We start from the raw sequence: 14,312 nt of genomic DNA, 5'->3' as shown, positions 1-14,312 counted from the left end.
ACACTGGTAAAAAGGGAGTAAACGAGCATGCAAACACACTTGGTTGTCAGCTTGTGTGTAAAGGACCCTTGAGAGACAAGTATTAATTTGTCACAGTTGGAATACTGGTGTAAGGATGTTCCAGTTGTTTGGCAAGTCATTTGCTGTGCAGCTGGTAAAACAATGAAGAAACCTGAGTAAGCGGCTAGAATTATTCTTTTTTTGTAGACTATGATCAAAGGCACATCTACTGTGGCTACCTACATAAAAATACTGGAGAATGCAGCCATGCCTTAGCAGTACTTTATTGTGCACATTTACATGTTCTCTGAATTAGTGTATCATAGGCTCTTGAAATCATCACATTCATGTAGCAAATTCTTCAACAATAATACCCTTTCACTTTTCACCACAATATATACAGTTAATGCTAACCTGTGGTAAAAGCAAGTTACAGCACTGCGGAAATGGATATATAAATTATACACAGAACTTGTACATGAAGAATTAATCAAATTGCATACTGTTAAATGGGAGAAAATTACAAGAAATATGGCTAAAACTTATAATGGGAAATTCAAAATATACTTTTGGTATATAAAATCATGTACAATTAAAATTCCAGTGAAGTGCTTTTTTTTTTCCTTGAAACTACAGTGTAGTGGAATAGGTTATTGCATAACTTGCCTTGGCAACAGATGTAGGCTGCCAAGAACCACAGAAACTGTCCTCAAATAAGCTATTACCTTTCTTAAATCCTTCTCTAAACCTTGTTTCTTTCTTCTCCTTGACTTAGCATCTACACAACCCTCTTCCTACTTCTATCCAGTCCTTCATATTTTCTTCTAGAGTGACTCAGGCAGACTTCAAATTACACAGTATAACTCTTACCGGACTCGCACCCTTTTCAACTATTGCACTTTCATCCATGCAGACGTACAAATCCCTTAAGCTGCTGCAAGTTTGGTACTAACTGTTTTGTCCAGGGTGGACAAGCGCAGGTGGTTAGTAGGGGAACCTTTACGTTAGTAGAGGTAACACTGGTGCTGTAGACTGAATAATAAAATAAAACACCAAGTGAAATACTGTGTAGGGGTTTTGAAGTGTACAAATACTGCTGTTTTGTTAGTTCTCTAGCTTGATTCTAAATGCAAATAATACTAGATGCTAGACTATGTAAAGCTTTTGTTGGGGTTGTCTAGACTAGGATTTTAGTGTATAGCATGTTACCCCTTAAAATCCTAGCCTTCATAAAGCTTTGGTGACTACTTAATTATGCATGTAATAGGTAAAGATCTTGTGTCTTAGAACCCAGAGTTGATCAGTAATGAGAACTCAACATTCACTGGTATTGAACAAAATATCCAAAATCCTGACATGGGACAGTTACTGTGGGGTTGGAGCAAACTGGACAGCATATCTGCACTCCGCAAGTGACACCTCTGAACATTTAACACAAGAAAGCTCCTACCACAGAACTTTAACTTAAAACACCGCTTTAGACGATAGTTGGCGCAACACTGTAGGTAGTGGAGGTATCGCTCTCCTCCTCAGTGGTGGGTCACATAAAAACAATCCTCATCATTTACAAACTGCAGATCTTGAAAATCGTGGATGCTGTCCATTTAACAAGAGAAAGCACCATTAAAACTAAATATCGTAGTTTTATTTCTCTGTGTGAAATGATAAAAAATGATGGCTCCAGTGTATGTTTTAAGTTTCCAGTTACCAGCATGGTATTGCACTGTTGTACAACTGAATTCAAGCAAGGGTTCGCTGTCTAGGTTTTATTCGTGGATATAACTGTAAAAACAGAATAAAAATATTAGGCTTTGCATGGCTGATACCAAGTTAAATATAAATCAAGTCAATTATAACCAAGGGGTACTTACTAACAAGAACCAGGTAATGCAAAGTGTTTTGGGGGGGGTGAGGTTTTTGTCAGCTATAGCATGTTCTCCAGTGACTTCTGAAAAATTAAACCAGAGGCAGCAGGAGGCCAAGAGCTGACGTATTCCTGCCAACAGCAGCAAAATGGCTGCTCAGAAAATGACTTGGTTGGTTTAGCTCAAGATCCCAGACTAGACCAAAGGATGCTTTTATGTGAGTACCAGAATTCCCTGTTGAGCCCTAGAGGGAGCTTATTTCCTGCTCTATATGGTTTTCTTGTGCATTTTGTCCTCTATATCTCTCTACTTAGTAGTCTTTCTTACATTCCTGGTCTTTCATGATAGCAGTGTTCCGTTTGACTGAGAGCAGCATAAACGACTTGCCTGAAGTTGTCATCTTCAAGGCTCTTTCCTGTTTTAAATTTGTACATATCTATATATTGCTTATCTTGTGCCAGGTATTAAAAACCTTCCTAAAGAACTTCCTGGGCCAAAGCTTTGAGCTGCCTAATAGAGCCACCACACTTTACATAGCAGCTCTGTATTTTAGCCAAGGGAAAAAAATCTTAAAGATTAAAGCATAAAATATATTAAATATACTAACTTGCCAAATAAAAAACAGCACTAATTTCCTAACCCTAGCCTCTCCTTTTTGTTTACAATGACAGAGAGGCCAGAGAGAATAAGGATAATCTGCTTTGCAGCACTTCATAGCAGTGTATCCAGATGATGCACAGAGGAATTCTGACCAGAGATCGATCTTGTGTTCCTACTTCAGGAGGAAGTAAAAAAATAGAAGGGAGAAGGTAACTTAAGAAGAACTTACCCCAAGAAGATTTTTAGGCACATAGCCTTCTTTATCATTGAGGCGGGCCCACCACCACTCCGTTTCATTGTCGTCCTTGCGTCTTAGGATAGTAATGGCATCGCCCTCGTGGAATGACAACTCGTCATTATTCTGGGCTTCATAATCCCACAGAGCGTACACCACTCCTTTATTCATCACTCCCAATTTCTCTTGCACTCCTGTTAACAACAAATTAGAGAACACACTAGATGGTAAAATATCCTATTTTTCCCTCTGAGATTTTTAGTATGGACACTGTGGCCCAAATATTAGTCTCTTATTGATAAAATTTCATTAACAATTTTCAGCACTTCCATGATGAAATGCTTTCAGAAATTTAACTGCATGATAAAAACAAGTTTTCCAGGATATTTTAAACCAATTTGGAGCATGGGGTTTTTCTCTTATTATGTATGCCATAGAAATTTAACAATCTTTTATTCAAATGAGGATAAAAGTATTTTTACAAGTGTTTGAGCAAAGCAGCTTTACAGTACTGCTGTATATTTCTCACGGGCCTGCTTCCTACAACCGACCTTATACAGTAACACTTGAAGCTTTTGAAAAATCTGTACAATATGTCAGCTATATAGAGCCTTAATGAAGCTTACATCCTCTGATGTAAATTGTCTGCTTCATCAAGGTACTTTTCTTGCAAAAAATACCTTAGTAACTAAATACATTCTGCAAGTTAATTATTCATGAAGTGTACGTGTTTCTCCATGTAATCTGCGAGAAATTTGTGCATCTGGAAGTTGGATTATCTCTGTCAAGATACTTGACAACTCACTGTTACTGTGAAAACCTTCCCACAGAAGCATTTCCTTGAAATTAAGCCATATTAAACTTTTAAAATCTGTAACATTAGAAGGAGCCTGTGAAGTAACTCAGAAGAACAGAAGGACTATGAGCAACATCATAATAACAAAAAGACTTTTGTTTTTAGCATTTTGAAAGAACAGGTAGGTAATGGGCAGAATTGCCAAGTCTGGGGCCTAAGGAGATGTTCATGCACATCAGAGAAACAGAAAGGAACGAATTTTAGAAAAGCTAAGAAAGCTTGTCAAGTAGTGTCACAGCTTACCATACAAGAACTGGGAACACTGAATATAACCTTCTTCCATCTCTTCACACTTGTCTGCAGCAGTTTCTATATCACTTATAGTTGAAGCAAAAATAGCTGCCCCAGATTCAACCAGTAGTTTACAGAGATGAACACTATTGCAAGAAGCAGCACAATGCAAGGGTGTCCTGAAATAAAGCAAAAATGTAGACATGAAAAAATAAACTTCCAGGATTCCTAACTGTTTTACCTTGCAATAGAGACTTTAGTCTGTCTATTTTTTTTAAAGGAAATTGTTCTTTATGATTATAGTATACGTATGCATTGTCCAAAACCTGTCAAGCAACTGGAGTGGATCCCAGGATTTACTTGACTCCAGTAAAGCTAAACATTATAAAATAGATGTTAGCAAAAATGCTGATTTTCATAGCTTACAAAGCTGCTGGGTATAAAAGGGTATTTTCCAATATGAGGAAATCTGAAAGGTAAAATAAGGTGAGGGCGAAACAGATCAGCACAGCAAGGTTTCACATCCCCTCCAAATGCTTCAGAAGTGCTAAATCTACCTCTAAGGCTAGGTTCTTCAAGAACACCAAAATCTGTCCTGGGTTATATGAAGATGAAACTCAAACAAAATTAACTTGTGTCAGTTGTTATTTATTTAAGCATGTGAACAAGAAATGCAACTATATCACTAAGGAAACCCAAATCGTAGTATACTTTATGATTTAAGTGTGCTTGCACATGAGTTGAACACAGCGCAACCTTGCATTTGAGTTTGTGACCACCTAGAGATTAGAAAGTGCTCGTTTGCTGGGGGTAAAGGGAAGGGAATTGTTCCCAAAATAGGTCTTGACTAAATTTTTAATGTGCCTCGAAATGGTGTTTCTCTCAGATGCTAAGTTAAAAATCTTGACACTTACCACCCATCACTATCTGCTGCATTTACATTTACACCGAAATCAAGCAGGAACTTCACAATGTGGTGATGACCAGCACACACTGCGTTATGCAAAGGTGTAATTCCTTCATCATTTGGTTTACTGGGATCATCAACCTATTGAAAACATGAAAGAGTTCAGCACATTTTTTTTCCTAAATACTTAAAGAGGTTGCCATTGTTTAGAAGCTCACCTCATATATGATTCGTTGTACAAGATCAAATTCTCCCTCCAAAGACGCATCTAGGAGGAGGGCCAACGGATTGAACTTCACTCTCAAACCGTGGCCTGTTCTTTCTGAGTTGGGTTTCTTCAAGTTTGTTCGTTTTGTCTGAGTAGAGATGAAGGTTGGAAGACATCATTTCAGGTTGCATAAGTATTACAAATGATTTAGTTACTTTTTAACTAGGTTAACAATCCCATCCTACTTAAATGGTAATTAGAACTATGCACATGTTTCTATTGTAAAGTCTCTAAATAAAAGGCTTGATATCTTGCTACGTCTTATTCAGTTAAAAAATGAAAACAGCAAGCCAATATAATCTAGAGGCTTCTAATTAAAGGTAGTGAGTACAACGAACTAAGTTCTTAAGCCAATCGTTTTTCTGCACCACAATCTTAATTGTATCTAATATCAGCTGAATGTGTTTCTGGTGGATTGTCCGAGACACTGTCAAAACTTTTGCTTAGACTAGAAAGCATGACACAAATAAGCCTGAGTATCAGTCTCTACTCAGAGGAATCTTTGCCTTGAATTAGCAAAAGAATCTGCTGTAGGTCAGTACTGACAAGTTACGAGTTTTGCTGTGGGAAACAAAAGTACAGAACATGAAGCTATTTTATGTGACATTCTATCTGGTGTTATCATCAGAAGAAGCATTCTCAAGATATGAAACTCATTTAAATGTGTTTTGAGAATATTCTGAATCATTCACATGTGTCCTTACCACTTTCCAGGAAAAAAAAAAAGTCTATTGCTAATTACAGCTTTTATAGAGTGCTTTTAGTGTCTAGCATTGTAAGATCTGTTTTCATTTATGCTCCTATTTAGTATGGCTATTTCAGTTTGGAAAATAAACCTCTCGCAGTATGAATAATATCTGTTGCTAGCATGTTCCATTCTCCCAGAAGTATCCTGGTCCACTTGTGCTCATGGGAAATGCATGCAAGGCTCTGTGCACACTGCAGTCAAATTGTCAGAGGAATGCAAGGTCCCTATGTGAATCAAAAAGTGGACATATTCTTTGAAACCAATGTTAAAGTGAGTCATATCAACAACTATGAATAAAATCCAGTTTTCTCTCTATTTTCAATTCTCCATATACTGTAGATTTTGGTCATGGCAAGTATTTAAAAGATTTTGGTGCAGCTGGAGGAGGGACTTCGAAAGGAATTCAAATTACGTGACAAGCCTATTAGAAAAACATTTCTGCTAAAACAAGTCAGCTGTGTTGCTGTTCGTGTTGTCAGCCCTCGGTATCACCTCTCTCTGCTGAGAGGGGAAAAGGAGTGCACTTCTCCCAGAACAGTTATTTCAGCTTGCTTGCAAATTAAAAAGCTTCTGACTGTCATAGCTTACCCTTAGTTTCATACAAATAGTTATCTTTGTAGGCCCAAGGAAATGAAAAAACATTTTTAATGCAATCTCAGATGCCAGAATTAGTTCTACAACAGGAGTACATCCCAAAAGATGTTCTACAACCTAAAGTACATACACAACCTCCTGTTGCCTGTATGCACGTTTTCCTTACTAAACAGCTACAGTAGTAAAGAAACTAATCCATCAGAATTCTCCTTGGAGCCCCCCTGGTTTTCTTTCCTTTTAGTATCAGGAAACTTGAAGTGCAAACATACCATTTTGCATAAGCTTACCATCTTCCAGTTATGTTTAAACACACAGCTAATTCTATAGTTCACAAAATTGTCTTTTTGCTTTGTTACTTACTGGAGGAAGTGGAGGAGGAAGAGCAGGTGGCAAAGGAGCTTCATCTTCTACTGGAGAACTGACCTCAGGTGTGGGACTGGATGACTGTTCAGTAGAAGGAACTATAGCAGGATTGTTGTTGTTATCTTCAGTTGTCTCAGATGTTTGATTTGTGGTTTCAGTGCTTATCAGTTCCTCAGTAGCAGGAGAAGGTAATTCATTATCATTGGCATCTGACGAAGGGGGTGGCTCATCAGGAAGAGGAACTGTAGGCTGCACAGAAATAGGTTCTTCGATGTTGCCATTGGTACTAGTATTACCATTATCAACATCAGCTAAGATGCCTATGAAGTCCTGGGGATTGCTTGGCTGATAAAAAGGAGCACTTTCTATTCCTCCAGCAAGAGTATTAAAGCGCTGATATAACAATTTTTGTATATTTGGTCCGCTTGGGCCTTCTGGTTCAGTGATAGAACTACGCTTCTTTAATGGCCTAGGAGCATTGGCCAATTTTCTTCTCAGAGCTTCAAGGTCAGCATCACTTTGATATCGGAGGGGTGAATGCACAATAGGTGTGAGCTTAGTAGGACTGAGAGGACGAGGAATGTTTTCCACATTGCTATTTTCACTGGACGGTGGAGCATTTTCCAGCTCTTGATCTTTTTCAGAGACCTCAGTCTGAGGCTGAGATTGTGGCTGTGAGGAAGTCTGGGCAGGCAAAGAACCATGAAGGAATGGCAAGGGTGAGGGAGAAGTCGAACCAGATTGTAATACAGGTTTTCCATAAACTGAAGAAAAGAAAGATGGAAAACAATGAAGAACTGTTCTCAAATTACATAATAAAGTATTTGCAAATAAACCACATATGCCTCTGTTGCTACTTGTTTGACACGAATACAGAAAGGAAAAAAAAAAAAAATCAAATTAATTATACTGGAACCTATCAAAACAAAAATACTCACCTGTTGGTGATTGTGATGCTTCCTATAAGCTACAAATAACACCTGGAATGTTTTTCATGAGGAACAGTAAGAGCAGAAAAACTCTCCTCTCTAGACACTGTTTTTTCAACTTATTTCTGAAAGTATTGGTAGAGTATCCAGACTGTATTGTTCTAATTGCATCTTGTTTTAAATAAAAGTAATGTAATGTATACTTATTTATCACGCCAAGAATATACGGGATCATTTTTCTGCCATGCCACATACATAAAAATATCTTTTCTCGCAGATTTAGACAAGTTTTTCAAACTGGTATGGAAAGTAAACTAAACCCAGTAAGTAGATCTTAACAGTCTATTTCAAACGAAAAAAATAAAGCAAAATATATTCTACCTGCTTTTACTGACTTATTTAAGGTATTGTATACAGCTTGTTGATAATTCTTTGGTGGTGTTGCTTGCTGAAGATACATTGAGTAGATGGAACTGGAGTTCACTGTCTGTGGCCCTTTTCTGGGAGACTGAGGTCTGGATCCTTTATCAGCTAGAAAAGGTCTGATTGCCACAGTTAAAGGGAGTTCTGGCCTGCCATCTCCTCCTGGGAACAAGGGAGGACCAGAAGATTGGTAAGTAGGGCTGGGAGGTACAGAAATTCTCTGTTGAATCTGTTGTGAAGAACTGGGCTGATGTACATTGCTTGGCGGCGGAAGTGGAACAGGTCTTTGCCGATTTGTTATACTGGTGCCAGGTCTGGGCAGACTGCCATCCTTCCTTCTTTCTAGAGAATTTGTAGAACCTGTTCCTAAGGGAACTGGACTTGGATAGGTCCCATAGTTTTGAGGCAACTGCTTGCTTACACCAGGAATTGGTGGCACCTTCCCCATGTCAAGACCCTACGTAAGAACAATAAAAAAGTATGTAACATTTAATTAAATAAAATACTTGTGAGCAAGAATATTCCTCATTCAACAAAACATACTAATAATCTTGTGTGACAGCAAAGGAGTCAATATAAACAATTTGTGTTCCTTAATCACTAGATATGATTCTACCTGAATTTATCACAAGACCTCATCATACGTCAGAGGCCACTGTTTAAAGGCATCTTCAGCTATAATACATTGATATGAATCCAAAACTATTTGCATAGTTTCAAAGCCTGAATAACTTGTTCTAGGTTCTGGATCTCAGTATCTAGTTGATAATGTATTTGATAATATATAGTGTGATAACAGAGTTTTGGTAAAACTATTTAAAGACAAGGTCCATATTCTTTAAAGATTACAGTCTTAAAGAATTCATAAAGTACTAGAACAGCACAGACAGACAACACCAGTGGACTCACTCAAGGATGGATTTAATGACTTCTTTTGTGAGATGTTTGGGAGAAAAAGGGTGCACTGAAAAAGTGATAACTTACACCAAGGAAAAATAGTAACAAAGATTTGAGTTAGAAAAATAGGAAGGTGGGGGAGATGATTAGGAGGAGCAAAGGGAGAGAAAAGGGGAGACCAGGTATGTAAAAGAACAGAAAGGAATACGAACTACTGAAGTTGAAAGAAAAAAAAATACATAAATTGTAATGTGATAAGAACAGAAAGGAACAGGAGGAAATTTTCTTTCTGTCTTTTTAAATAATCATCAGCAGGGAAACTGAATGTGTAGGTAACTGAAGTAAGTTCAGCTATGGAAGCCAAAGGTTCATAATTTCAGCAAAACATCTATAAATATATCACAGATGAAACCCACCAGCTTATCTGTACTTCCTAATACTGAGGTTGGCAAAGGCTGGCTGGATATAGTTCCTTGTTTTAAAGCAGTATCCATGCTTGATTCTTTCCAGTCTGTGTTGGAGATCTGAGGGGGTTTTACCACAGGGGTTGAGCTCTGTTTAAGTATTGGCCAATTTCCATCATTAGCTTGAAAACAGACAAAATACTATATTTAAGATAATCTACACCACCATTGTAAACAAGCAAAACAACATGTGAAATAGAATAGCTTAGATGACAACAGGATTAATTTGATTCCAGAAATGAGATAAATCACTATTAATGTTTGATTCAGAAATCAATACTGAAAGCCCAATCACTGCATACAATATGCTGTTCATTACCCTTTGACATTCAAAGTGTATTGAAAATTTCTATAGAAAAAAAGATGGCTAACATTTTGGTTTGAGCATTGCATATTTTACTATTAGAAGGCAAACAAGTTCAGAACAAAAATCCTTACAGAAACACTTCATCAACATATTTCTTTGGTACTATGCGAAGACACTGTCAAATTATGCTAAATGTTAAGTCTACATAAGCTCTGAGTGGACTTACTCCAAATTTAAACTATTTTTACTAGATTCGTTCACTCATAACAGGAAGTAAAAACTCATTTCAACAATGGGGTGGAACAAAAGCATGTATTTCTTTGCTGGAAGTGGCAGTTACCTTACCTTTTGTTTTTCCTCAACATACTCACCTGATTAGAATTGCCCCAGAGATTTAATTTTAAAGAAATTTATGAAGTCAGCTGACAACTTCAACTCACAGAGACAATATACAAGTTACGGTCTTTTTATCTTCATCATAAGCAAAAAATCATGCATAGCTGCACATAAACTGAGGCAACAAATCCTTAATTAAGTCCTAAATGCATGGATATGTTACTTTATTAACTGCATGAGACTATTTAGTTTCTGTTCTCTAAGTAAGCAAAAGAGTTTAAATAGCCTGATAATTAGATCTGTTTTATAGTAACTAGATCAATCTCTGGTTAGATCCTAAGGCTTTGATTTGCCTTTAAAAGATTAAACTTCAGGTTTCTCTTACTCTAAGGAGACCAGAGATCATTTCTCCTTCCCTACTGCCTGTAATTATCTTAGCGGAGCACTTAGAATCAGTAAAGATGACATGTAACACATAACTAACTTTACTAGAAGACAACAACTAAAGAGGGGGGTGTGGGGTGTGGTGTGAAGGATGTGTGTGTAAATTTACTGAGATTTCTGGACCCCATAGTAAGACAACGTCAAATGAAAGTCGGGTATTTAATGGCAAAGTTTCCCATTTCATTTCAGTTTTAAGCCGCCAGAAAACAGAATCAGCAAGGCTATTTCTAGAATTCTTTGCTGTCCTCTGTGTAGTATAGTGGATAGTCTAAGAATAAGCTGCATAGGAATATTATAATTACAGTGAATTTAACATCACCATCTACTTCCTATCCATGAGCCTTATCCTTTCCCCCCCCCCCACAGGAATGACAACCTGAAGATTTCTTGACAACTACCCTCCAATGCTTTCACTAAATGAATGCAAATTCACTCTTTTAGCTCATAAACGTATTTATAGGTTTGTTAAAATCATACAACCTTTAGGTGAGCAAAAAATAAAAAGTTCTACCTCTTGCATTTAAGCTACCATACTAATTATTTTTTAATTGTATGTGCAGACCATTCCTTAATATTACACACACTATATTGTATTAAACTTCCAAATTCAGATCAACTGTGTTTGAATTCTGAGAGATAATTACTCTGCAGCAAGAGTATTTTTGTGGTTGGTCATTAAAATAGGGTTAACACTTGCATATTTTTACACTGAGAATATAGTATGTAGTCCAGAAATCACTTTTCACACTTGCAAACTGCCAGTAAAGTAATGAGGCCCAGCTTTAGTACTGGCAACATCCAAGTACTGGACATGTTGGGTTTTTTGTTTGTTATTGGTTTTAATCATCCAGTTATCAAGAGCAAGACCAAAAAAGATGACTGACTGAACACTTTGACCCTAAATAATGGCAAATTTTCCTAGTATGCACTGAATTAACATTTATTGTACAAAATCCCCAGGATGTTCCATAACTCCAGTATGGTTATGCTTCAATAAAAGGTGTTGTAACTGATTCACGCTAAACGTGAAAGCATCTTTGGCCATAAGTTTAGCTATTAAGAAAGCACTTACAGAAACAACAGCAAAAGTCCAGAAGAATTTAATTATCTTACCTGCAAATACAAGCCCACACTCTTCTGTTAGAAAGATATTTATACAAAAACTTTCTGTAATACTTGGAATTACAAATATTAGCATATTCATCCCCAAATTCTGAGGTAACAAACTGGAAGTAAATTCAGACTCTCTCCTCTCTCTAACTTGTCTGTTTCATTCTACTTATATAAACATCAGAATGTATCTGTTCCCACCTTCATGTCCTTCATATTACAATCTGGCAGACTTGCCAACTACCATGCGTTTTTTATGAGTGTGCCTCTCCCATACTCTCACAACCCAAGCTGAATCTCATGCACCTAACTAAGCTTCTGTTGCAATCTGCAACTGCAGTGCATGGCGCCAGAGGCTATGCGATAGGTGCTAAGAGGAGGCAACCAAACAGCATCTGCCTTCTGCTACCTTTGATTAGACTGAACAGGTCCCAGATACTCTTGCTCATCTGATGGCAATGCCCTCCTGACAGCCCTCACTAGCTCCTGCTCTCAGCCATCCCATAGCCATTTCAGCCAACTGGCTTCATTTTCTCCTCCAACTGTACCCTCTTGTTTGCCGCTTGTAAGACTACCTAACACCCAGTGTATTGCACTCCCACCAATCCATTTTGCATTTACATAAATAAGGCAGTGACATGCAGACACAAAAGGTTTTGTGCATTTTCTCTGATTTTACCTAAAAAAAAATTTTGTAGGTCTGGATCCAGCATACTTATTATAGCAACTGAAGTGCAAACCAAGTGTAACATTTTTGCCTAATGGAAGTCAGCAAGATTCTTGCTATTGACTTGGGAAGAGCGAGCTTTTATCCCAACTCTAGGGCCAGTGCAACATGGGAACTCAAAGTTTCCCACAAAGTAACTCAAGCTAAAACTGTATGTAATACATCTATCTAATCTGAGATATACTAAAACATGCTTTGGTGATTACCGTGAATTTTCTAATAACAATTGGAAAATTTCAAGGTTTTTCAATGAAGAAAACTCATCTCTACTACACTACTCCAGTAGTCCAGGGATGAACTTGCTGCAAATCTGTTTCCTTCGAAGATGAAAGGCAACTTCTCAACAATTTTACATTTCAACAGCATCTTCTGCATGCCAGACCACAACACAAGTTCAAAAGATGCTGTTTAATATGCATCTGTATGCAAGAGCTCAGATGACCATATTAAAAACTGAGTTCTTAGCTAGCCAGAGATCTTCTACAGACTCACAGTGCTGGGTGTCAAAGAGAGTAGGTGCCAGGCGGATGACATTGTGAACAGCAGACTGAAGAGAAGTGGGAGGTGACAGAATAGGATCCACTATTATGTCTAAATCAGAAACCTTCCAGGTGTCTGGAGATTTTTTCACACACCCACAGTCTGTCTCTACCGGACACACCAAGGCAGATCCAGTTACACAGAAAAAGAAAGAAAAAAAGTGGTGGAAAAATTATAACAATGACAATGGAGAAATCAGAACAGGAACACTCAGATAATGAGAAATAAAAGCATGACAGTTAAAAAAAAATTTCTCAATTTCTTTTCTTCCTGGGAGCATATAAGTTTCTCATTGCATAAATCTATCATATAGGACTTTATTCAAGTACCTTCAGAGTAAGAAACACAAAGTCAATCCTAAGATAGAATATTTACTTTTATAAAATAAAAAAGTTATCATTCAGAGATCTTGTAACCTCCTGAGGTAGGTCTAGAAGTGGGTATGTATATCTTCTGAGGTTGATATTTACACAATAGTGAATTATTTTTGGATGGTGAACTTAAAAGTTATGAGCTGTCCTTTCCCATATGCAGAAGAGGAATCCATGTGTCTGAAAACAAAACTGTTGCTAATCTGTCACTTCACTCTGCAATTAAGTCATTCCATATTCTTAAGACTTTTCCATAAAACCACAGTGACTGGGTTTGTACAGCCCTTGAATTAAACTAAAGGTACTGTTAAATCACTAATATCAACTGGGGTTTTTTAAGTTCTGTTTGGATAGTTTCACTTCCTGACCTTGGGGTTTTTGGGGGGACATTTCTGTCCTTCTTTCCTACAGAGATGTTCAGATTGTCTTCCCTCCATCTCTTCCTCCCCATTTGGAAGCATGCTGCAAGCTTTGTGGAGTATTCAGTTTTAAGTACTGGAATGTATGTGAATATTGCAGAATCTTTGCTCTAGTGGTCATTGCTTATCTCATTTTTAGATCTATCCTAGGAGACGAGGTAAACTAAGTCCTGTGGTTAGACCCATGGGATCGTGCATTTTTATTTGTATTATGCGTGTTTTCCTAGCTAGACATTTCTTAAGAATTCTGATTTTGCTAAGATGTGAGCAGAGAGGTGAGCTTTGCCAGAATGAAAACTTAAGGCACAAATGTCATGACCTACTTCCTTCAGTCTCCAATGTAAATTTTTTTTAAAAAAATAGTAATTCTATTTTATAATGTAGATGGTATTATTAATTGTGGGAGACACGGGAGCCAGTTTTGGACATCAACTTCTGGGGAGTACTCTGAAGGGGCAGGTCCTTCACTAATGAAGGCAGAAACAAGTAAACAGCATCAATGCTAAGGTTCCATTTCAGCACCACAAATTTTCATATCTCAGTTGGAGCAAAAACTTCCCATAGCTTTATTCTATTTTCCTATTTAGTCTCCTTCTGAGAAGTAATATAATTTTTACTTTTTAACTAGCTTTGTTTTACTTAACAAAAAAGCAACATACTGTAAATTGTTGTTTATAA

General features: G+C 37.3%; 1 protein-coding gene across 4 annotated transcripts in view; it reads right to left on the bottom strand.

The window, feature by feature from the left end:
* Positions 1 to 266: 266 nt before the first annotated feature.
* The window catches only part of PPP1R13B (protein phosphatase 1 regulatory subunit 13B), a 60,302-nt gene continuing 46,256 nt past the window's right edge, over positions 267 to 14,312 (bottom strand). For 2 of the 4 annotated variants that reach the window (XM_059819780.1, XM_059819781.1), the window contains exons 10-18: positions 12,797 to 12,952; positions 9,333 to 9,502; positions 7,978 to 8,476; positions 6,665 to 7,431; positions 4,913 to 5,050; positions 4,702 to 4,835; positions 3,800 to 3,966; positions 2,695 to 2,894; positions 267 to 1,782 (exon numbers count right to left, since the gene is read on the bottom strand). In XM_059819780.1, coding sequence (XP_059675763.1) covers positions 1,741 to 1,782; positions 2,695 to 2,894; positions 3,800 to 3,966; positions 4,702 to 4,835; positions 4,913 to 5,050; positions 6,665 to 7,431; positions 7,978 to 8,476; positions 9,333 to 9,502; positions 12,797 to 12,952 — 2,273 coding nt within the window. In that variant the 3' untranslated portion in view covers positions 267 to 1,740. The remainder of the gene's footprint in view (positions 1,783 to 2,694; positions 2,895 to 3,799; positions 3,967 to 4,701; positions 4,836 to 4,912; positions 5,051 to 6,664; positions 7,432 to 7,977; positions 8,477 to 9,332; positions 9,503 to 12,796; positions 12,953 to 14,312) is intronic. The other 2 variants (XM_059819782.1, XM_059819783.1) reach the window with 1 other exon arrangement.

This window comes from Gavia stellata, chromosome 7, assembly GCF_030936135.1.
Source record: "Gavia stellata isolate bGavSte3 chromosome 7, bGavSte3.hap2, whole genome shotgun sequence".
In the NCBI taxonomy this organism is placed as follows: domain Eukaryota; kingdom Metazoa; phylum Chordata; class Aves; order Gaviiformes; family Gaviidae; genus Gavia; species Gavia stellata.
Note: the sequence above shows the minus strand (reverse complement) of the source record. Positions and strands in the feature narration are given on the sequence as shown.